The 24,882-nt window shown below is 43.7% G+C and overlaps 1 protein-coding gene across 1 annotated transcript in view; it reads left to right on the top strand.

Annotated features, from left to right (window-relative positions):
- cntn5 (contactin 5) overlaps positions 1 to 19,102 on the top strand; it is a gene marked incomplete at its 3' end in the record, with an annotated part of 117,996 nt that extends 98,894 nt beyond the window's left edge. Inside the window, exons 15-23 of the mRNA XM_084437795.1 lie at positions 21 to 179; positions 1,816 to 1,965; positions 3,426 to 3,496; positions 11,491 to 11,725; positions 14,179 to 14,288; positions 14,372 to 14,558; positions 14,817 to 14,929; positions 15,192 to 15,360; positions 18,996 to 19,102. Of these exons, the coding sequence (XP_084293921.1) occupies positions 21 to 179; positions 1,816 to 1,965; positions 3,426 to 3,496; positions 11,491 to 11,725; positions 14,179 to 14,288; positions 14,372 to 14,558; positions 14,817 to 14,929; positions 15,192 to 15,360; positions 18,996 to 19,102 (1,301 nt within the window). The remainder of the gene's footprint in view (positions 1 to 20; positions 180 to 1,815; positions 1,966 to 3,425; positions 3,497 to 11,490; positions 11,726 to 14,178; positions 14,289 to 14,371; positions 14,559 to 14,816; positions 14,930 to 15,191; positions 15,361 to 18,995) is intronic.
- Between the last annotated feature and the right edge of the window lie 5,780 nt (positions 19,103 to 24,882).

The raw sequence follows: 24,882 nt of genomic DNA, 5'->3' as shown, positions 1-24,882 counted from the left end.
CCTTCTCCTCTTTCCACCAGGGCCCCCTGGGCCCCCTGGAGTGGTGATAGTGGAGGAAATCACTGACACCACCGCCACGCTGTCCTGGAGTCGTGGGCTGGACAACCACAGTCCTATCAGCGCCTATAATTTACAGGCCCGCAGCCCCTTCTCATTAGGCTGGCAGACGGTCAGAACAGGTAATCAATACAGAAGGAAATGTGACCACTGCATCTGGGGGCCGGGTGGGGTGCAAGGAGGTTATTTTAGTAATATTAGAAGGCAGGTTGAGGCTGTGGGTGGAGTTTGGAGTTGGGGTGGAGTTTGAGGTGGGGTTCGGGGGTAAGGTTCGTGGAGGGGATGTGGGTCCAGTCAGAAATTCCTATTTCCTGGCTGGTTTGTTGAGAACAGAGTTTCAGAAATGGAGTCTATTATCAACTGTTCAGGTGTAGGTATACCACAGACTCAAGCTTAACTTGGACGTTTTAATACCTTTTTCTTCTAAATCCCCCCTCAGCAGATAATGGAAACGCTTACACAACATGCCTGACCTTCAGCAAAATCTGAAGTCAAGAGTTTCTTTAGAAATTGGCAAACCCTTAAAGAGTTTACCACTCTCGGGACTGTTTTCCTCATTTCATTGTCATTTTATGTCAGAACTTGGCTGTTGCTCAGTGGAGCTTAATGAAAAATCTGTTGAGCTCATATTAAATGTCAGTTGTTTGAATTACACACAGACACATGTGAGAGGTTACAAGGAAATTAACCTCTCTTGGCTGGAATTACGAAGCTGACTTCTGTTCATCTGCAGCACTGGGGGAGAGAATGTACTCACCAAGTATTTTACTGAACTGTCAGAAGTTAAATAGCTTTATTTTCTCTACCTTGCAACCCTGTATTTTATTATCCTTTAATGCCAAAGGATAATAGTTCGCTAAGTCCTGTATGTGTAATCTGTCCTGCAAATACTGAGTATGGATAAAAAAAATACCGCTGTAAGTCCCGATAATGACTCGCCCCTGCATGAATCACCCTGTTCATCTTCTCCTCTCACGCTATGGCTGTTCAACAACATTTACAGATAAAACACAATTAGGGTCTACATGACGCATGGTAAGTGGTGAACTTGTTAAGATTAGCATGAAACACATAGGGGCCTTTTAATGCTGACTCCTTGCAAACAGAGTGATGGGCTCATGTTTGAAGAGCAGCTGGCTTGACAGAGTGTCCTAATGGAAATGTGTGTGGAATGATAAGAGGCTTCTAGCAACACACCTGCTAGGCCCGGATATTCTGTCAGTATTAACAGGGTGGTAAACTAGGCCCAGATAGTCTGCTAGTGTTAACAGGGTGGTAATCTAGGCCCAGATAGTCTGCTAGTGTTACTGTAACATAGTGGTAAACTAGGCCCAGATAGTCTGCTAGTGTTACTGTAACATAGTGGTAAACTAGGCCAAGGTAATCTGCTAGTGTTACTGTAACATAGTGGTAAACTAGGCCCAGGTAATCTGCTAGTGTTACTGTAACATAGTGGTAAACTAGGCCCAGGTAATCTGCTAGTGTTACTGTAACATAGTGGTAAACTAGGCCCAGGTAATCTGCTAGTGTTACTGTAACATAGTGGTAAACTAGGCCCAGGTAATCTGCTAGTGTTACTGTAACATAGTGGTAAACTAGGCCCAGGTAATCTGCTAGTGTTACTGTAACATAGTGGTAAACTAGGCCCAGATAGTCTGCTAGTGTTACTGTAACATATTGGTAAACTAGGCCCAGATAGTCTGCTAGTGCGATGTACTTCATGGATACATGAGTGAAGGAGTGTGGTTTCTCCTGCAGACCCAGAGCCAGTCACCGGGGACATGGAGTCGGCCATGGCAGTGGAGCTCAACCCGTGGGTGGAGTATGAGTTCAGGGTGGTGGCCAGCAACGCCATCGGGACCGGAGATCCCAGTGCTCCCTCCAGGGGCGTCAGAACCAAAGAAGCAGGTAAAACTCACCGGCACACTGGAACGCTGACACGCCCATCTTAGCTGCAGGTCGGGGAGCTGATACATCCATCATATAGTTGCATAAAAGTATCTTAAATGTCAATGAATGTGTTTGTCCTAAACGATAGCATTAAAACCTGTGGAGTGAGTTTATGCCACAGCATAAAGTGACTGAGCGGAGCCCGCACACAACTATCCCTGACCACACAATGCAATCCCTTTGTGAACCTGCTCCGTTTTAATTGGGCTAGAATTGGGAAAATAAGCCTGCATGAATTTAGATTAGTTAAGTCTTGAAGCCAAAAGCAGCCAGCCACTGGTTCCACTGAGGCAAAGCAGGACAAAGGAGAATCAACTATTCATGATAAGCACCAGCCCGCCGTGACGGTCTGGTTTAAATGAGTAGCCTTACTCGGCTCTCATTTCCTTGTTATGCTGGACTGATATGGGGAAAACCAGGGTCAGGGGTCATTTATGTAAAATGCTCTATTTTACCTGGCACCCCTGCTTGGTACAGTTAACAAGCTAGAAACATTTAATGAGTGTTTTGTTCAGCCATTCATGGGGTTGTTTGCTCAGTGTCGGGTCCCAACCAACAGGCAGCTGTTTTGCTGAACTTATAGTGCAAGAGTTAATAATAGATCTAGCTAAATAGCATTTCATTGTACATGGTACTTGTATATTATAACAAATACACATACTTGAATCCTTGAATAGAGCATGTGAACAGGCTCTGTGGTTAAGCAGGAGACATGTCGTGATGCATGGATGGATGGATGGATGGATGGATGGATGGATGGATGGATGGATGGATGGATGGATGGATGAATGGATGGATGGATGAATGAATGGATGGATGACTTTATTAATCCCCTAAGGGAAATTCAATCATCATATTGTAGCAGCCAAGTACATAACATAATACATAACAACCAGTAGACATGATGTGTTGTGTTGGTTTAGCATATACTGTACATGAGGGGTAGTGCTGGTTTAGCATATATATGGTGTGTTGCGTTGGTTTAGCATACTGTATACACAATGTGTTGTGCTGTTTTAGTATACATGCTTGTGTTGTGTTGGTTTAGCATATACATGATGTGTTGTGTTGGTTTATCATATACATGATGTGTTGGTTTAGCATATGCATGATGTGTTTGCTTTGGTTTTGTATATACATGCTTGTGTTGTGTTGGTTTAGCATACATGATGTGTTGCATTGGTTTAGTATATTCATGATGTGTTGTGTTGGTTTAGTATATACATGATATGTTGTGCTGGTTTAGCATATACATGATGTATTGTGTTGGTTTAGCATATACATGATGTGTTGTGTTGGTTTACATGATGTGTTGTGTTGGTTTAGCATTTACATGATGTGTTGGTTTAGTATACACGATGGGTTGTGTTGGTTAAGCATATACTTGATGTGTTGTATCTCTCTTTTGTGTCTCACAGTCCCATCAGTAGCCCCGGCCAACGTCAGTGGAGGAAATGGCCGCCGGCATGAACTGGTCATCTCCTGGGAGGTAAGGTCCTCAGTTCACCCACACTCATCAACAGCACTGCCAGAACACATGTAGCACATGAGCTTCTTTTTATATCCATGATCCGAGGTTCATTCCAAATCCACCACGTTTCCCAGGTCAGGTCTAGCAGTGTTCCCTGAATTCAAATGTCAAACAGTCATGAAGACAGAAAGTGGTGGTGTGGAATGTAGCCCTAATGATCATGCAGTTTGCTAGGTTCATTTTCTTTAAATACTCTCCCTCACGTTTACCAGGGGATGCCTGTCAGACATTTTTAAGATGATTAAGCAGGGTTGATGGATGATGCTTGTACTGCAGGCCCCTAAGCAGGGAGGAAACACTAGTTCATGACTGTCTGGAGGACACTCAGATCATCCAACCAGTTTACTGTCAGTTTGCTTCAGTGTGAATGGGAGATGAGAGACGGCTGTCTCCAGCAAGCTACAGTATGCCCACATGGAGATCTCTAGACACAATGGCCCTCATTTATCAAAGGAGAGCAGATCCGAGCGCAGATTGGAGTACAGGAATGACAGTACGACAGCGTCCACGTGTGATCTATCAAACATTCGTATGCTATCAATCCCATCGTATGAATGATCGGGCGGTGAAAACAATTGTCATTTCAATATCACACATGAAGGAAGGCACCGGCACACAAGATAGACAATGGTCTTCACAACTTTAATGGGCAGGAACGAACATTTTGGTCTTAAGCCTTCATCAGCATAAAAGTCACATTTCTGACAGACAGTTATATAGGTAAGGGGTGGGGGGCAAGGGCCAATCACCACACAGAATCTCTAATAGCAAATAGGATTCATCTATGTACAGGCCGCCTAGTCCGGCCTAGTAGAGCAGGAAGATGTAAGACTAGGGCCTAGTAATTAGGCCTACCATATATGGGCCTTACCAAATTAGTATGTTAAAAGGCTTTATATACAATAAATACAAAGGGACATCATCTACATTACATCAATGCATAATATACAGTACAAAGTAGTATAAAGCAAATACAGAATCAACGGTATAAACAATCAGTATATAAGGGAACGCATAGCATGTGCAAAAAGGTAAAGTTAGAGTTAAGAGCTATGCGACCCTTTGTGGTGAATGTCAGAAATATAATACAAATAACAAAAGCAGCAATAACAATCATGATGATAAAGGAGAGCTAAGTGATAGCACAGAGCATTTCTCAGGAGGTTCCTTACAGAAGCAAATTAAAGTATAAGAAACATTCAAAAAGTAACTTCATTTAAACCTTTAGGGCTCTCTGTTTGTAGTATATGGATCCAGGCTGCTTCTATCTGTCGTCTGTCCCTATCACCTCCTCTTTTTAAGGCACCCGTGACTGCTCCAGATTAATTTGGAGTTGTGCGCACTCGTATGCTTTTTTGTATTTGAATATCACACCCCTACATATTCTGGCCTCGCCCCTGTAGTTTACAGCATGGAGATACGAAATATGGCCAAAACAAGAAATTTATCAGACTCTCGTCCAATAACAATTCTTCACTCTTCATGGAAAGATCCCGGAAAACCATCTTGCATTTTACAATTGTATTTTTACGGGTAGTACACGCATGTAAATTCATACAATCAGACAGTGTGTGAGCTGGGCAAAAACCATTGCACATTGCTGTCAATTTGAGGAATAATAATAATAATAATAATTATCACATCTGTGTGAATGTAAAATAACCTATTTTGCCCACTCCTCACACCTCGGCTGAACAATAGGACACACATAGGTCTTCTTCAGAGCATGGCATTACCCATATGATGATTGTCAAAGCTCTTATTTAAATAAGTGACTGAAGCCTACCCATTGCTTTTCAATTGTTAATTTGTATTGATTGTCACCAATACATTGATTGATTGATTGATTGATTGATTGATTGGTTTATTTATTTGTTTATTTATTGATTGGTGTAACATTAATTTCGCTTTCAGTTTGTAAGGCTGCATGGTCTAAGTAGGCTCAAATTGAAAGCAAAATTATTCTTACACCAAAACCCTGTTAATTGCAAATAATTGGAAAATATCAATTTATGTTAGGGATATATGACACATACTGTAGAAGAGGCCTTTACCAAATATATTTTGCCATAGTGTAGGCTACATATTTTGAAGTGTTGAATAGGCCTATATGGCTGCGCTTAGATGCCGTTCCAAATCAGTCTCATGACAATTCTCAAACTTGCGTACACGAGCTGAGACTTGTTATGAGATTTGGTCGCAGTCTCCTTTCCATTCCAAATTGATAAATGCCGAACTTGGTGTGGAAATGACCGTACGCCCAGTTTTCTGTCTTACGATCGATAAATGAGGGCCATTGACTCTGCATACCCAAGAATATTTCTCTCATGATGCTGTTGATGTCAACTGTTAGAACAACTAACTGTTTCTTTAGACATGACACAGTTCAAAGGTTAAATGGCAGAAATGTTTTTTTAAAGAAAAGAAAACAAACACTATTCCTGATCATCATTAGCTGTTTTCTGTAGGGCCCAGACTATGAGCCATAGGAAACTAATTTGGTTTTATTTATTGCTGTCAGTATTGCCATGAAGCCAGCTGTGATGAAACAGCGGCTTGGCAGAGTGAATTATAAGTTTTGTCTCACCAGAGAGGCATGACAGATGATTAACCTTCAGTCTAGAATCGACAACCCCGTAAAGCCAGGGAGGTTTTGGGAACATCTGTTTGGAATCTCATCCTTTACAATGCTTGTACAAAATGTAATTCATCTCCCGCCACGTTAAGAGGATATTAGTGTGAAATGTTTGTCAATGGAGAAAGCACCTCATCTCAGCCAGGTGTGGGGGTAGAATTGTGCAGATGAGCATGTAATGAACAAAGCTGTACGGTTTTCAAATGAGGGCAGTTAAAGGTGCTACTGACTGGGGGCCGGTAAACAGATGTGTGAGTTAGCGATGGCTGTTCTAGTGGTTATTAAGTAGGGAGGCCCAATCGTCGCCAGGAAAATAACCTTCAGATGAGGAGAAGTACTCCTCAGTGTGACGTTGTGGAGGAGAAGGCACATGCCAGATGGGGTCGCTCCCCGCAGTGACCTTTTTGTGTTTATAACCTCTCAGGACAGGCATTAGAGGAACCACAAAATAATCTCAATTCTACTCTTTTTGTTTGTGCATACTGTACAGTTCAATTAGTTCAACGAGCGCCAGCGCACAAAATTGTCTCAGTAGTCTCTTATCTTCACGGAGTGCCGCTCTCTGTTTCTTGATTCAGTTTGCTTGTTTGGCGTCATGGTATCCCTTTGCTTTAACCTCAGTTTGCTCTGACGCTTAAATACGATGAAGCAAAAGCAGAACCCAATGACCCTGCCTAGTGCCTTTAATCTGTGAGACAGGAATTATTCACTCATCAATAAATCTGTCAATTAAGAGGAGCCTCAACTGACAATGTCCACATGCTCTATTTGGGCACGGTGCCTTCTCTCTCTCTCTCTCTCCTGACGTTTCAACACGTTTTTTTTTTCTTTCTTCAAATTCTCTCCCTGACTCATTCCGGTTCCAGTTAAATGCTCCTGGAAATGAACCAGGACTCTGTCAGTGATCAATGGGGATGTGTACTGGAGGAGACAGGGAAGGAGTGTCAGCTCATGCAGACAGCCATGGCCAGTACTCGGCAGGCCTGCCTCTCCGATCATCTGTGGAGGGTTGTCAGAGGTGACACGGCTGGGGTGGGCAGGCCTATTAAGCAGGATGAATGACTAAACGGTCGTTGCAGCTTCACTCAACCTTCTCATTAGAGAGAGAGTGCGTTTTCACAGGGAACCACTGAGAGGATCGTTCAAGAAGCCTCCTCGGTCAGCCTGGCTGAGTCCAGCGGGCGGTATACCACCGACTGTTGGAATTACCCCTGCGTTACAGCAGTTCCTTTCATACTAGCTCCTGTCATTCTTCTTGTCCCTCTCGTCATGTCATTTCCACAGCCGTGTGATGCGCAGCGTCTTCACAGATGAACTGATTAGGCCCTGCTGCTTTGAGAGCCCTGGAGTCTAAGATCTCCCCCCCCCCCCCCCGGCCAACTCTGGTTAATACAGATCTTTGTTGGATGCTAATCCACCTTCCATGAGCAGCATGCTTGTTAATTACAGTAGCCTGCCGTGGAGAATGGCTCTGGTGGAGGGAAAGGTGAACTACAGCTCTGTCGTGTCTCCTCCCTCCCTGGCGCTGCTGGCTGATCTGAGATGGGCCTCGAGGAGTTATTGCTATTTTGAAGCCTGCACAAATCATCACATTACACCATGACAGACAGATGACGTGCAAGCCAGAAACCAGAATGTACAGGTGTTCATCGTTCATTTAATTTAGCCTCGGATTTAATTCCAGTAGCTCACATTTTAATTAAATTTCTATCTCCCCTAATGAATTGCATTCGGTTCCATTAAACGTAGCGTGTAGCAGGTGTTGGAGGCAGCCCCCAGGATCAGCTCTTTAGGAAAACTGCAGAGAGGCAGAAACGCCCGCAAACCAAACATGTGTCCCAAATACTTCATCTCCTGCAGTCCAGGGAAAGTCTCCTCCGAACATAGCAGCAGATGGGGTTTCCAAAGCCATCCACACGGAACCTGAGTTTACCTTCACAGGGAAGCCTTTGTTTGCTCAGTTACTAGTGCAGTGCCCTACAGGGCCAGGTTCTCGAGAAAATATACAGACAGACATACTGACTCCTTCTACAGTATTATAGTATGATAGGTTCAAGGCTGCCAACTTCCAGAAATAATTTGTAGTGAGAAACAAATAACAAAGTAGCTAAATGCTGTATTCTCTATTCCTCAGCCCAATTTAGAACAATTTATTTACCTGTAAAGACTAAATGTGAAGTTATCATATAGATGCAACTGTGCATTAGTTTCCAGCTGATCAATAGAACTCAGAACCATGGCCTGGTGCTGCCAGAGGCAGGATGAGACACTACATGTATTTTTGAGTGGGCCATTTTGGGGGGCTGATTTGAGGGTGATGCAATTGTACAGTTTTGCCCTGCTGAGTCATATCAGTTGGACGGGAAACATGACATTTTGGGTGGGCGTCCGACCCTTCAACCCGAAAGAGCAAGACCTGGCTGGTGCAAAATAAGATCATGTCAAAACCCTATCCATGAAAGCACAGCACTTAGATGTTGGATCTATGGTAACGTGTTATGTTATGCCTGAGGGGTCAGTTGGCAATAAACATGGATATGGTCTATAAGGAACAAATTCTTAATTGTATTCATTATTACTGTATTTTTATTATAACTATTATAGTATTGTTAGTCTTACAATACCAGACTTCAGCATTTAGAGACTGACTCGTGTCGTGAGTCTATAGAATAGGCTATATTGAAGTCTACTGAATAAATCTACAGTCCTATCAAATCTGAACCAGAGCGCTGTTTTTGTGGGGGGGGGGGGTTAATTCAGTGTGAAAAATAATAGGCTTAAGAGTGGCCTTCTACAAATATTGTACCTTGGGATATTCATTGATGAAATGTTGTCTTTTAAAAAGCATGTCAGTGAGCTAACTAAAATATTGAGTGTTCAGTTCTTGCTTAGATCTTGATCTTGATCTACATCTTGCTTTTCATGTGAAAATAGAAAGCTTTTAGTTCAGTCTATTTTCCTGTCAGTACTTGATAATGGTGACATTATATGCACGCTGCCCCTACCACTTTGAAGCAGCTTGACACTGCCTAACATTCAACACTTTTTATCCCTGGTGATCATCTTACAACGCACCACTGTCATTTGGGCAGTGGGTTGGCTGGCTGCAAGGAGAGCACAGCACTGGCTCCTGTATGTGAATAAAGCATACAGCATAAAGCAAAGAATCTTACAAAAGCTACCTAACTACTTACTGAAACATCCCTTATTACATGGAGTTCAAGCAATTACCAGACAAGGTCTCAGGATTTGGGCTCTTGTGGTCCCTCGAGTCAAAGCCGAACTAGGAAAGACTAGTTCCAGGAGACTTTTAGCCTTAGTCACTTTGGACATTTTTAAACATATATTATAATTGAGGAATATGGGGTCGAGGTCTTTTAAGGTCATTCAATTTTTTTTAAATGTGTGAAATGCACTGTACAAATGTGATTTTATATTGTTATATTGTTTTTATAACAATATACGTTAGAACAAATTACATGTTATATTGATGCTACTACTGTATGTAACCAGGGCACCGTTGTAAATGAGATCTTTCACCTCAATGGGCTCCCCTGGTTAAATAAAGGTAAAATAATGTGAGAGCATGTGATCAGAATCAATTATGCGTGTCACTATGAATGCGTCAGAGTTGGTAGCCCTGTCTAGGTTAGCTAACATCAGCTGTGTGGTCCTGTTGGTAGATGTTAGCATTAGTCATGGCCCTACTGGTACGTTGTCACTGTACAGTAAATCCCATATTTCACACTTCTAATCTAACTATCTAACTATTAAGACAGGAATCTTTGTCCAGATGTAAGAATCGTTCATCCAAACAACTTCACAACTATTGCAACACACTCAACACCGCACTGCCTTGGTTCCTGAGCAATACGGTCAGACAGACAGACAGACAGACAGACAGACAGACAGACAGACAGACAGACACACAGACACACAGACACACAGACACACAGACAGACACACAGACAGACAGACACACACACAGACAGACAGACATACAGACAGAGATTTCTGCCTTTATTAGATATAGATGGGGATATTTTGGGAGTATTGTGTCAAAATCCATCCAGAGGCATTTTGCTACAATGTGCCCGGTATGTTACCATAGTGGCTCATGATCCCTTAAGAAGATCATCCCTCTCTTCATGGAATAATCAAGCTCATCATTCGTTAGCCTACTAATAATTTAGAATGGAATTCAGAGAATGATGAGGTAGTATGCCAAGCCAAGTCATTGGTGATCCCAATGAACTTAAGTGTTTCACATCAGCTGATGTAACAGAGTTAGAAATATACTATACTATCTATGTGTGTCTTCCACCCAAAATAAACTGCTAAAAGCAGTTGCCTGTCCATCTGTCCGACTGTCTGACCAACGTTACACTGAGATCATGGCATTTACAAGGGATTTATTTCATTACACCTGATGAGAGAAGAGGATTTATCTGGGACTTATTGACATTTCCATCTGATCCCTTCATTTTTAACATGTTATTTGCAAACATCAATCACACCAGGGAGGATATGTAAATGATACGCCTGTCAATGAAAGAGGTATATATAGCACAGGTGTGACTGGTGGTGGATGTCGGAGCCAGGTCCCATCATGAACCTGTCATCTGATGTGTGACAGATGCGTAGTTACCAGTGTCTGCTGTGCTGACACCACTGAAACACTCTACTCCATCTGTGTGAGCTCTGCTGCTCTCTCATGGTCTCTCTGCTGGTCTCTCATGGAGAACTGGTCTCTCTGCTGGTCTCTCATGGTCTCTCTGCTGGTCTCTCATGGAGAACTGGTCTCTCTGCTGGTCTCTCATGGTCTCTCTTCTGGTCTCTCATGGATAACTTGTCTTTCTGCTGGTCTTTCATGGTCTCTGCTGGTCTCATGGAGAACTGGTCTCTCTACTGGTCTCTCATGGAGAACTGGTCTCTGCTGGTCTCATGGAGAACTGGTCTCTCATCTGGTCTCTCACAGAGAACCCGCAGCAGAGGTCCCGTAGGAGGGGCTGGTCTGAACGGGGCTCCCAGAGGACAGGCGAGCTATGTTTAGCACCAGGGTTAGCACAGCCTCCCCTCAGCCTGCAGACGGATGTTTGTTCAGAGAGGTTTGTTCCCCCTGTCGAGGGACTGCTGCTATTTCCAGAGGAGTGACATTTAAATGAAGAAGATAGCTAATAGCTTACAGATAATGAGGATAAAGTACAGTAGACAATGAGAATATTTTCCTATTAGAATTGGTCATCTCCGTGGTCGGTTGTGGTGTCGCAGGAGTGGTCGATGACGTCCTAGTTCTTTCCTTCCTCCTTGCCCGCAGCCCGTGTCCGAAGAGTTCCAGAATGGCGAAGGCTTTGGATACATCGTGGCATTCCGAGCCAACGGGACTCGAGGATGGAAGGAGAAGATGGTGACCTCAGCGGATTCTACCACCTACAAGTACCGGGACGAGACGTTCCCGCCTCTCACCCCCTTCGAGGTGAAGGTGGGCGTGTACAATAACAAGGGGGACGGGCCCTTCAGCGTGGTGGTCACTGTCTACTCTGCTGAGGGGGGTAAGTCCTGCTCTGTCCTGACAGGCCATGTTCCACCATTTGTAAATGACCACACGATTTGCCCTAGAGAAGAATAGACGAGGCTCACCCAATTGAGCTGATGAAGAAGTGATATAAATATTTTGCTAACCATGTTGAGCTGTTTTGACTTGTTTTAATCATTTCATTATACAGTAGGACTCCACTTATCCGAACCCAACGGGACCGAAGGTCGTTCGTATCTCTGAAATGTCCGGATGACTGAAAATTATGTTAAAATGCATCAAATTCAATAAGTGGTACTTGTTTCATATAGACTCATAATAGACCAATAAATACCCTTAATTACTTGTGAAAATGCATCAAAATTGCAATCAAATAGCCAACTAAACTCATACAGCCTAGCCTATAATAGACCTACAGTAGCCTATAATAAAATAACCGAATTTCCACTTGAGTGCATGCTTTGATCAAATACAGTAGCCTACTTTATTCTCAAATGAGGCGTACGCTGCATCGATAGGCTAATGTATTCGCAGAACAACATGGTATAGCCTAAAAACAACCCAACATTAGAACAATTAGAGCAAATGATAAAAAAGAAATAAATAAATGAAATGACAGACAAGTTGTCGTGTCTTAGGCTATTGTAGCCTAAAAGAAAGTCTCTAAAACAACCGATGTAGGCTAACGTGGCCTAGGCTGTAGGCTATTATTTAACAAATACAGTAGGTCTAGTAGGCTAATCTACATGCTCACAACACGTCTGTGTTCCTGAAGTCCATTAACTGGGAACGAAAAATGACTCGATGCTCATCTGCTTCAGGTTGCTGACGCGCTTTCTGGCTACCAAGGAATGCAGCTCTCGCGCAGCAGACTCGTTTGTGTTTTGAGCTCGACATTAGAGTAACAAATAAATGAAACGTGACAGTAGGCTACAGCCTACAGGCAACATGTAGGTCTACATACAGTTCTGTTTTTATTCACAGTAGGGTACAGTACCTACTGTAATGAAAATCCCACCAGTAACCAGATAGCAGGCTAAAAAAAAAAAAAAACGTTTTTTAAGCCTGTCCGGTAGACCGGGAGGTTCGGATCTCTGAAGTTCGGATGAGTGGGGTCCTACTGTAGTCATTTAGTTGAAGCTTTCATCCAAAGTGACTTACAATAATTGCATTTAATGTAAGAAAAGTCAGTGTAGTGGTAAACGGACTGCACTTATATGCGCTTTTATCCAAAGCGCTTTACAATGAAGGCCTCTCATTCACCCATTCACACACATACAGTACACACACCAATGGCGGCAGCTGCCATGCAAGGCACTAGCCTGCTCATTGGGAACAATTTGGGTTTCAGTGTCTTGCCCAAGGACACTTCGACATGTCATCAGGAGGAGCCGGGATTTGAACCGCTCGTCATACCCGCTCGAGCTATACAGCCGCCCACAGTGTAATACTACTTGCCAGAACTCAAGTGCATCTCCTTTCTAAAACAAGTGACTAAGAGCATAATCTAGTGCTGAAGGCAAAGTGAAGAATATCAAAATAAAAATACACAAGGTGCTTAAGAAGGAGGATCCTGGTAGTAGTTCTTGAAGAAGTGAGTTTTGAGTCTGCGGCGAAAGATGTATTGTGACACTGTTGTCCTGACATCAGTAGGCAGTTCATTCCACCACTGCGGGGCCAGGACAGAGAAGAGCCGTGACCAGGTCGATCAACCACAGGGGCCTCAGAGTGATGGGGCAGCCAGTTGCTCCGAGGTAGCAGAGCGTAGTGGTCAGGAGGTAGAGTCAGTAAACACCATAGGTCCTTTCGCCTCTGCATTTCAACAGCTAACTTGTAAACAGTACTACTTTCACCAAACATACAACAACCATCTCTTCACGCTGTAAACCTCCGCACAGCTGTTGTTAGCTGTTGTTTCGAAATGCAGAGGTGAAAGGACCTATGGTGTTTACAGGATGACTTCAGAGCTTGGTAAGCATAAACCATGTAATTCCTGAACTTGAAATCCACGTATATCATACTTTTTAGAGTTTTTCAAGTGTGCCCATAGCTAGCAACGAGCCAGGGCGCGCGCGCCGACGTTATTGACACAGAACTCTGTACTGCGCAAAACAGAAATATTTTAACCTGTACTAGTCAGATACATGCCAGGGAAGCCAGGACTAGGGCTAAACATGAAATTCAGTGTACTTATCCTTTAAATGTCTAGCTGCATACCTGTAGGACTGGAATGAGAAACTAATTAGCACTGATAAGATAGTGTAAGGACAAGAGATGACAGGAATTCCAATGTACCTGTACCCGTACTTGTTCCACATTGCAAATAAACATTCTACAACGGAAAGTTTGGATACTTGATTCTGATTGGCTAGCATAACAATTAGTATTAAGGCGCGTCAATCTCATTGACGAGGCCATTGATAAAATCAAGCGGTTGAAGTTGGTGAAGTTCACTCTTCTCCTCCACAGAACCCAGGGAGGCTCCATCCGATCTGAAAGCTTCCAGCATTTCCTCATCGGAAATTAGGGTCACTTGGAAACCACCCAATCCTGGCCCTGGAAGACCAAAAGGATACGAAGTATGTATGCCGTGTGTGTGTGTGTGTGCGTGTGCGTGTGCGCGTGCGAGTTTTGCATTACTAACACATGGTTGGTTATGAAGGTGAGCTACTGGAAGGAGGCTGAGCAGGAGGAGGCGGGACAGAAGAGGAGGACCGTGGGAGACGAGACCTTGGCTGTTCTGACGGGGCTGGAGGGGAACAGCCAGTACCTCATCACAGTCAGAGGCTTCAATGGCATCGGCCAAGGTCCAGCCAGCGCCTTTATCTCAGCCAAGACCAGGAAAGCCCGTGAGTGCAGGACTGTTGCAATACTGCAATACATAAATGCATCTGTCCTTCTCCGTGTCCCAGATTGTATGTTTGTAGATCATCTACAGCAAGACTAAATACAAGAATAGTCATGTCCTCGATGGAAGTCACCTCATTTGGTCCTTGTTTGTATCTGTTAATTCGACTTAGCGCTGTGCTCTCTCTCTCTCTCTCTCTTTGTCTTTCTATCCCTCTCTCTGTCTTTCTATCTCTCTTTCTTTCTCTCTCTCTCCTCAGCTCCAGCGCAGCCTCCCAGCAACTTGATGTGGATTCAGGAGGGCAACAACGTGTCTTTGAGCTGGGACCCAGTCAAATCAATGGACAACGAATCAGCCGTCATCGGCTACACGGTGATCTCCCCCTGCTAGCTCATATTCATTCTCTGAGCATTCAGACGACCACGAACAATCAGCTTGGCCAACACCATTAGAACTGTAGCAGCAGGGTGGGGAGGTGGGGGGGTTCGGGGGCGGGGGAAGGTGGGGGGTGGGGGGGTTCGGGGGCGGGGGAGGGTGGGGGGGTAGTAACCTGGGGGCAGCCATACGCTATAGAGTTATCCGCCCTGGCAGAGAGACCAGCGTGATGAATATGCAGGCTGTGTGTGTCCTGTAGGTGTTGCTGCGTCAGGAAGGAAGAGGACACCACCAGGTGACCAGGACCACCAGCCCCTCCACGGTGCTCTCCTTGCCCGAAGGGGGCACCTACATCATGGAGGTCCGAGCGGTCAGCGCCGGTGGGGAGGGGGCAGCCAGCTCCCAGGTCCGGGTCCTTACCTCCTCTGGTAAGACACCGCGGCCTCTCTTGAAGACCACCCTCCATCTCCTGCACTCGGCCACCCAGCTTTTCTCCCTGGCTGGTTTGTCTTTGGTAACGAAATAATGTTGGGACATTAATTGAGGCCTTTCGATGAATAACCATATTATTTCTGTTGAAGAGTAGGCTACTGACCTTTCGACCTCAAGGTGATGGCTTATTATGTGAAGTCCCTACCACGGCTTATAGAACCTCACCACCAGGTTTTATTGTTATCCGTGGCTCATGAATCTAATGTGTTATTGCTTAAACTACCATCACATGAGTCAATCAGTCACAGCCTCTCTTAAAATGCTTCTCCCAATTCTCTCTCCCAAATGTGTGTGTGCTCCAATGCGCTCTCTCTGTCAGAGCGGTGCCACTTGATTTAGAACTCTGTTCGTGCTCACAGCTCAAAGGTCAACTCCTCAGTGTCAACTCACACACACGCATTCCTCTTCAACCTCCCTCTCCGGAGGAAAGGCCCAGGTTAGACCATCTTTAGTCGACCTGGGTGTACGGGCCTAATCGCCCTGCTGTAAGACCTTTAAGATAAATTTCAATCATCAATTCAATGACTCAAGTAAGATATATTAATACTCACCAAACCAATAAAGGCGAGGAGAAAATATCTGATGCAAGGGTAAAAATCTTTATATAAAATTGTATGTTATACATAAATTATACAGATAATCCAGTTACATGAAAAATACAGGTTACAAAAGAAAAACATGAAAGAGAATAGCTCCCAGGTCTCCAGCCTCTGACTTCTTCCACACCTCTGTTGGTGGAAAGAAAAGTCTAACTTGCTCCATTCCTCTGTTGATGGAAAGAAGAAGTGCCTCTCCCTCCTTGCGAGCTGTTTTTTGAACCCAGCAGGGCAGGGTGTTGACGTCACGTCTCGTCGGGTGAACACAGTCCTTCTCTCCTCCCTGGCAGATTAACAATCCCTGCATTCAACATCTTCTCTCTCTCTCACCCAAAGCAGGACATCACAGAATAAATGTCTAATTAACATCAGTGTTAATTTTGACAGCAAATTATGATTTTGTTTTAGTCATAGTCTTTTGACTAAAATGCCATTTAGTTTTAGTCATATTTTGGTCATCTGACTTGTTTTAGTTTTAGTCTAGTTTTAGTTGACTAAATATCATTACGATTTTAGTCGACAAAATCTACCATAAATTTAGACAACTCAAATTTAACAGGCTTAGTTCAATCAATCAATCAAGTTGGATTTATATAGCGCCCTTCATGAAACCCAGAGCGCTTTACAGAGTCCAGTATTCATTCAGACAGTCATACCGGTGGTGGTAAGATACATCTGTAGCCACAGCTGCCCTGGGGCAGACTGACAGAAGCGTGGTTGCTTCTGTCAGACAGTTTCATAATGAAGCATTCCTCTCCCCCAGTCTGATGCTAACTGTGTTTGTGCCTGATATAGCAAGCTATAACATTATCATGTCAGCACTAGTTGGCTAGTCAGGCTAGCTAACATCAGGCACAGGCTAGCTAACGTCACCGGAGGAGAGGGGCTATGGCGGCGCCAGGTAGCTAACTGTTCGTGTCTTATCCATCTAGCTACAGTATAACATTAGACAGCAGCAGTAGTTGCTTAGCTAGCTTACCCAGACTAGCTAATGCTAGATACCCCCGCCAGCCGCCACAAGCATAGCCCCACTTGTTGCTACACAGTGTAACGTTAGCTAACCTGTGCCTAACATTAGCTAGCCACTAACGTTAGCGTTGCAATGATCAGACACTTCAGTTCTCCCCCGCCATAAACCTGCGTGAAACACTGGTTTCTTTTAGCTTGTATTGTATTTGAAGTATTTCAGAAACACACCAGCTTGGGTTTAGCTAATACAGTAACGTTAGCCGGGGGTGGGGGGGTGCTTACCTTCTCGTGAATTTCGGGATGACTGTTCTCCAAATGTCGCTTTAAGTTTGTTGTATTTTTGCCAGTCATTTTCACCCCACACGGTTTACAAATGGTTGTTTTCCTTTGCATCAAATATGAAGTTTATCCAGATGTCTGCTCTCCTCTTTCTCCAGGTGTGTGCGAACGTTGACAAAGACATTTCTGAACTGTGATCATTTACTGAACAGTTCAGGTGCAGCAGTCGTATGCTGTTAGTTGACTTCCCACCGGCCGGTGTAGCAACGGTACTATTCAAATGTAGGCTACACACAGGCTACCTGTAGGTTGCATCCAACTCGTTCTATTAATACATCCATGATCCAACTGCGCACATCCCGAACCTCGACATTCTGATATGAACTTTTCCCATACGTCCCTCCATAACCATTTTAGTCTAGTTTTTATTTGTTGACGAAAATGTGAATAGATATAGTCATAGTTTTAGTCATCATACATTCATTTTTATTTAGTTATCGTCTTGTGACGATAACCCAAAAAATGTCATTGACGAATAGTTTTCGTCATAGTTCTCGTCAACGAAATTAACACTGATTAACATCTTATTAAATATCCTACTTTAAGCATTACCTATATACTCAAACAGTTGATACATGGATGCATTCTCCAATCATTCCATTGTCATTACATGTATACGAGGTTACATAGTCTCACATGTATACGAGGTTACATAGTTGATCTTGACTAAGAACAGATACATGACTTATAAATGTCTACTTCTACTTTAAGTGATTACATTTCCAATAAATGATATTCACTCTGTGTTACTTGCTTGATTACACCTTCTCCTTTTAACATCTATTATTCGCAACCTCATTCAGGAAAGTTGTTTGTCTTCAGGCAGTTCATCCAACACTATCCCTTTGTTCCTTCTGATAAGCGCCAGACCCTGGCTAGAGAGGGGGGGGGGTTCCCTATCACCAGAGCTAGCTGGGCCCTTGTCAGTTCCATGTGTGTGTGGACCATTCATTATTCATCCATCCATCCGTTTTTTAGAGGAATCCACTTATTTATTACTACCTTCCCGGCCTGTCCCAGATGCTTGGACCGGATCTGCCACCATAGGCCTCTCGTCTCTCATGTCTGACTCTTGGGCCTAATGTGCCAGCCCTTGGTGCACTTGACAGTCCACCTCGTTCCTGACTGGTGGTCGGGATCACTACAATTTCCATTTGGGTTTTTTGGGGAGAGCTTGGTCAGTAACAGTAAAGACCATCCTAATAATATTTTGTGTCAATGATATATGTGATATTTGTGTGAGTGATATATCACTTGCAAGTACACCGCGTCTTCTATGTAATGCCATGCATTTAACCGTCTTCTGATCTAAAAGTCAGAAGTATCTGAGATTACAAAACCTGTAAATTAAATGGGATTTACAGCATATAGTTATTAATCTGTAGTCTTCAATTGAGTCAGCACCTACACCTACATTGCACATCCAATTAAGTTTCAACCAACAAGACAAACACAGACTTGAATGCAATTAATAGAGCAAAATAAACAAGCCATTTGTGGCAAACACGTCTGAATCTGCCTCCCTGTTGTTCTCTGCTAAAGAAAGTTTCAAAGCGCCAAAAGAATATTTCATGACAAAATCGATCACACATTCAATCTCAGCAAGCGAATACAAAAGCAGACTTCCCTTTGAATGTTTTTCCCTCCCTTTCTCACCCCTCTCCCAGGTGTCCGAGCCAAAAGTGGCCAGTGCTCGTTGCACAACGGCCTGCCGTGGGGCCTGAGGTGGACAGCCCTGCTCATGGTTTCTCTGGTGCCTTCAGCTTCCTGGTGAGGAAGCCTGCGCGCTCCTCCTCCTCCGCCAGGATTGACCCTGACGCCCCCCCCCCCGTCCCCCCCGTCACCCTCCCCATCCTTTCAGACTGTCTGCTTGCTTTGGCCTGGCCTATCCCACAGGGCCTGGGGGCCCGGGGCCAGCCAAGGGGGTCTGCTTCTGCCAGTGCAGTCTGGCGTGGACAGTCTCAAGTAACACCTCATCCACTTTAGTTTCCTGTTCAGTTTTTGAGCCTCAGCATTTGATCTCAGTTTCTTTTTCTTTCTTTATTTGCATTTCTTTCCAGCATCACTGTAGTGTTGTACCGTGGTGTACATTGTGTGGAAAGGCTTGTTTAATCATTTTCTTTAACTTTATGGGCTGTTTTCCCATCGACTGACATCTAACTGCTTCCAGAAGGTTCCTGCAGTTCGGAGGTTTCTCCAGCTGTGAATAATTCTCCGAAAGCTGCTGTGATTGAAATACAGGGATCAGTCCGACCGCTTCTTTTCTTTATCTGCATCGATTTCCCCCTGGCTGCCTAACAAGCGACGCAGTGCAAGCTCTGTAGAGATAAGTGCATTGTTTTTCTTATACACACATGAAGAGGTAAAAAAATGTTTTTATAGTACCGAGAATCTTACTATTTCCAGACTTGCTTTTTGTACATTGTGTTACCTTTAGAGAAAACCAGTGGTGTGTGTCAGCTCCGTCAAAGTTTCTGTTGTTCTGGTAGCAAAAAATCAATGATTGGTGACATGTGGACCGGTGGATGTATGAGGCCTAGAGGACAGGGCTACCTGTAGTGCCCAAACACATCATTAGTTCACAAAGATGACTGTGGAGACTCATGTTGTCATTACAAATAAATGTGATGTATATTTTTTAATAAACGTCTGTGGTCTGTTATTTCTGGAAAGATGGAGGTGAGAGAGAAACATGGGTCATGATGTTATCCAAATGCCTTACATGTATGTTGAACAGCATGTCCGTCACCTCAAGGCGGAGGTGATATTTCTAGCTTACTCCAAACCGCACAAACATACCTATCAGAGATCACACCTGCAGGGCTCTGTAAGTAAGTCCCTAGGTGGTTTCCACAGTTGTGGGGTGAGGAATGGGAACAGTGCTGCTGCCTCCCCTCAGCGCTCCTTCCCTGTGGTTACAATCACAGGACTGTGATTAGATTCCGCACATGAGGAGGAGGAGAAGACTATAAAACTCCCTGTGATGGAAAAGTGCCGCAGTAAAGTCAAATGGGGCAGGGTCCACCCAAGGTGTTTCTCCTTACTTTTTACAGCTCCATTCTCATCTGGTTGAAGGGAAAAGCCTTATCTCCCACCGGGCAGAAAATCCAAATGAATTTGCTTCAAGAGTAATTCATGTGAGAGAATAGCTATCTGTAACCCCAGGAATACTGAACCCCACTTTGCCTGGCCAGACCTCTCCTTGAGAAGCACTGAATCACACCCTGCCCTGGCCCACGGTGGCTACATCACTGCCCCTGAATAACCCGGCTCTCCCGTACAAGTTCAGCCAGGAGGGTTAGCTTGACCACCCAAGGTCCAGACACATTGCAAGATTAAGGATGAATGTGGCTCCAGGCTTTCTCTCTTAAGGTGAACTCTTTTTAAGTCATTTTTTGATTTGTTGGTTTGAAAATGTTTTTCTCCTTCTCGTTTTCCTTTTTTTGCAGGGTGTGGGGGACAGTTCATCATTTCTGTCAGGAAAAAAAGGCCATTAGACCAGTACACAGACTGGAGCTTTTAGGCTGCTCAATGACGTTGTCCTCGACACATATGGTACCTCCACTCAAGTGCTAATGTACCGACCTTAATTATTCATGCAGCAGCTGTCTGTGTTGCTGCATCTGATTCATGATAATGGATTGTGTACCCTGCAAGGGGACCTGTCTGCTTCAGGGAGCCAGGAGCTACGGAGTCAGCAGTTAAAACATGAACTCCCTCCAGGTTAATGACACATAGTGCATTTGAGAAACCGGTGATTTCATGTGCATTAATATCACTCCTCAGTTTTCCAACTGCACATACTCAAATCAATGAATCAATCAAAGCTTTATTTGTATAGCGCATTTCATACACAGAGGTAACAAAATGCGCTTTACAGAGAACAAGGGAGGTGTGTTACATACTGTAACGCTGGGAACAGTTCTGATGTGTTGATGTACTTTAGAATCGGAATTTACCTAATGCACTTTTTAGAACTGTAGCATAAGGGCAAGCAAAACGTGTGTGTGTGTGTGTGTGTGTGTGTGTGTGTGTGTGTGTGTGTGTGTGTGATCAGGTTTGAGGAATGTGCTGCCTGATGATCTCTCACTGACTTTATTGAATAAAACAGTTTCTCTAATTTAATTTTGCCAGCAATATTTCTCAATAAGCTTTAATTAATTGCCTGTCATTAATTATTTCCAGCCAATGAATGCCTGTTTAATAGTCCTAGGGCATATTTAAAAGCTCAGTTGCTAATTGAAACCTGCAGGCATGAAGAAAAGCTTGACGTAATTCAAATCCTCCAGGTTTTAAAAAGATGCTTTTCAAGATGTGCAGAGGTGTGAAGATAAGCTCAAGATCAAGATTTCTTCTGAGAGAGCCAGTGTCGCCTGAGCTGATACAGACATTTTCAACGTTATTCACTAGTGATGCTGCAGTAAACAGAAACCATGTTCTTGCCCTGCACTAATAAACTAAAGAACAAGTCAGTACTTCTGCAAAGAAAAGAGATTTTATTTAGATATGGCAGCTAGCACATTTGTGTTGACTGTACGTAGCCTAGGCTACTATATTTTAGCTAGGGGGTAGCTCGGAGCAGTGGGTGGCGGAATGGGTTATCAAAGTTGGCTGTTCCTCTGTTGGCTACATATGGCTGTGTGCGATGGTTGAGGATTAAAGGAGTCATCACCCCCTCCGCTGTGCTCTCCCTCCCTACTCCGCATCATCGCATCTAGGTTGCATTCTGGACTTTGCACTGTGGGAAGGACACTGAGGACAGCATGCTATTTACCACAGGGGAGTGTCAGAGCCAGGATGCTCGCTGATTTTATACACAGTGCAGTATGGGGGGGTGGCTGTGGGTTTATTTCCTTATCCGGTTCTCTCTTTTATCCAGGTTCAAAAGCACAGTCCTGTGTAATGTTCTTTCTATGGCATGCTGTCTGTAATCGTATGCCTCCCGTGTGCAGGTGTGCGTCTTGGTTATTCTCATGCTGCAGCCTGTTTGGCTGGTGTTTCTTGTTCCGGTGTGCAAGCGCTCTAAACCACATGGGGCACTAATTCAACAACAGAATTTGTCTTTGTCTTTCAAGATTTATTCTTAAATACTCTTTCCTAATTAGACATCCCAGCGGGGCACTTTTCCCTACATATCCTATGCAAATGTACCACAGGTTGAAGTGTAGCAACTGGCTGCTTGTTCGTTTCAGTTACTTCCTCCAACAGCAATAATAACAAAGCATCTGCTTAATATTGGCATCAATTGTCTTACAACTATAACCAAGTGATGCAAGAGATCAGATTCCTTTTTTTAAATCTAGCGATAGATTATGGTGGTGGTCATTTTTCAGAGATTATATTCTCAAAGGATTTGAATTAACCCAGGATTCAGTTTTGTGAAGTATGTTTTTTTTAATTGTGTTGCACCCTCTGAATAATGAAATGTTTGTTTTAGCCTAAAAACAAGGTTACCTAGAAGACGTTCTCTAACTGAAAGTGCATTCAGTCCAAAAAGTTATCCTGTCCTCTTTACCATTAGCATATGTAGTTGTTTGATACCTTAATAACCTTGAATCTGGAGATAATACCAATGTTTTATTCATATATTTTAGTTTCGGGTTAAAGAAAGCCTCATCAGCTCCTTTAATGCCTAGGCTTCCTCCAAGATCACACTGGCTGTGCCGTGGACAAGACCCCCCCCCCCCCCCCCCCTCCCCACACACACACACACACACACATCTACTCCTGGGGGATGGAGGGAAAGGTAAATGCTGGATTTATCCTTCATCTGAAGCCTGGCTGTACCAGGGAGCATCCCGTTCATCGCCTGGCCTTTTAGAGATTCATTCATACCCTCCAGTAGAGCCAGGTGTGGTGACCCTTGGTGGGGTTGACGTACTGGCTGATTTGAAGCTTCCCTGGGTGGCAGGGCTGCCATAATACCTGGATCAGCTAGGCCAACTCTCACTCCTGCTGCCTGAAACCAGGGGATTAGACAATAGAGAACGACACGCTCTCCTCCATCCCTCAGATACCTTTTAGGCTGCTTAGTTTAAATTGGATGGATCGGCAAAAAGAGAATTTTGCCCACAACCCATGGCTTTGCCTAGTTGAAGTTGATTCGTTTGCAGATTAATTAGGGTATAAAAAGCTTAACAGCTCCAGACAAGCACTTACTCAACATGTGGAAAGGTACAGTAGCTGTGAGGGGTCACTTGAACACATTTAATATTCGCTAGACCGAGCAATCAGACTCAGTAGAATACTGGCCTAATGTATTTGCAAGCTATTATTGAAATGTACTGTAGAGAACTGGATGGGCATTAAATGCAATCAGAAGGATTATGATAACATAAAATAATTAAGAAATTGTTGTAGGAGCCGCGTTTAGGTTTATGTTTATGTCCAGACTTGAGGCTTATTTGCGTGTGTCAGTGTGCCCCCCCTGTAGGTGGTGAGCGCTCCCGCATATAGGGGTGCATGCAACGCGCAGCATGGAGAAGGCGGATACAGCAGATACCGTCATTGATTTCAGCCTTAGTAGCAGGCACGGCCTCATGCCGAACATTTAAGATTTTCTATTTGTTATATTTATTTTTGTGAATAAACGTGACCAAAGAGCAACAGTGGACTCAACTCTGGCTCAATGGATTAATGGATGGATTTATTGAGGAATGGAGACAATGTTGACATAAGGAGAAGGGCTGTGAGTCTGACAACTGAACCCGCACTCCGAACGTAGTACAAACAATTGAACATTGGGGTTATAGGAAAACCAATCTTTTGTTTTTGCCACTTCATTGTAATTGAAAAGGATGAAGTCCCCGGGGCTGTTGAAGCCGGTGTGTTAGCTAACTTAACAATGGTTGGAGAATCCTACAGTATTTCTCGATAATGTGAAGGTAAGATGAGTCCGTATCAAGAGGGAAAGGCCCAATCCCAATGTCCCCCCTAAACCCTCAAGCCCTGAGCCCTCACAGACTTATTGACGTCACCTGGTGAAGTGATCGAGTGTGAGAGGCTGCAAGGGCTCGAATTGGTATAACAAGGAATGGGACAGCACTTGTGACATCACATTACGTTGACGTGAAAACATATTTCTTACTATTGTGGGCGTGGGGCTTTTTTTTAAATCAATTTGTAAATTGTACATGTTTTTCTTGTAGGCCTTCGTGTAAATTAATTTTGGCTGAGTCAAATCCCCTTTACATTATCAGAACTCTCTGTGTTACCCTCAAAACATTTGTTCAACTTGAAATCATTTCATTTTGTGGTCATATGCGATCGCATCTGCGATCAAATATCAACCCAACCCAGTATTTGTTAGTAGGATCGCATCGATCCTACATTACTGCCTGTGATTCTTGTTTGTGATGAATCCAAAAGTATTAACTTAAGAATGATTATATATTATGTATACACATTCCTGCACCTCACAACTCTTTCCATATTCATATTGGAAATCTCAATTCAAAGAACACTGCACCGAAATGGGTAATTAATGTCATACTGCTTTTAACTGGGCAATCATATGATTTAGAGCAACAGAAATCGATGTAAATTATAACCATA

The sequence above is a fragment of the Borostomias antarcticus genome (genome assembly GCF_949987555.1).
Source record: "Borostomias antarcticus genome assembly, chromosome: 1".
Classification (NCBI taxonomy): domain Eukaryota; kingdom Metazoa; phylum Chordata; class Actinopteri; order Stomiiformes; family Stomiidae; genus Borostomias; species Borostomias antarcticus.
This window is presented reverse-complemented; position numbering and strand designations above follow the sequence as displayed.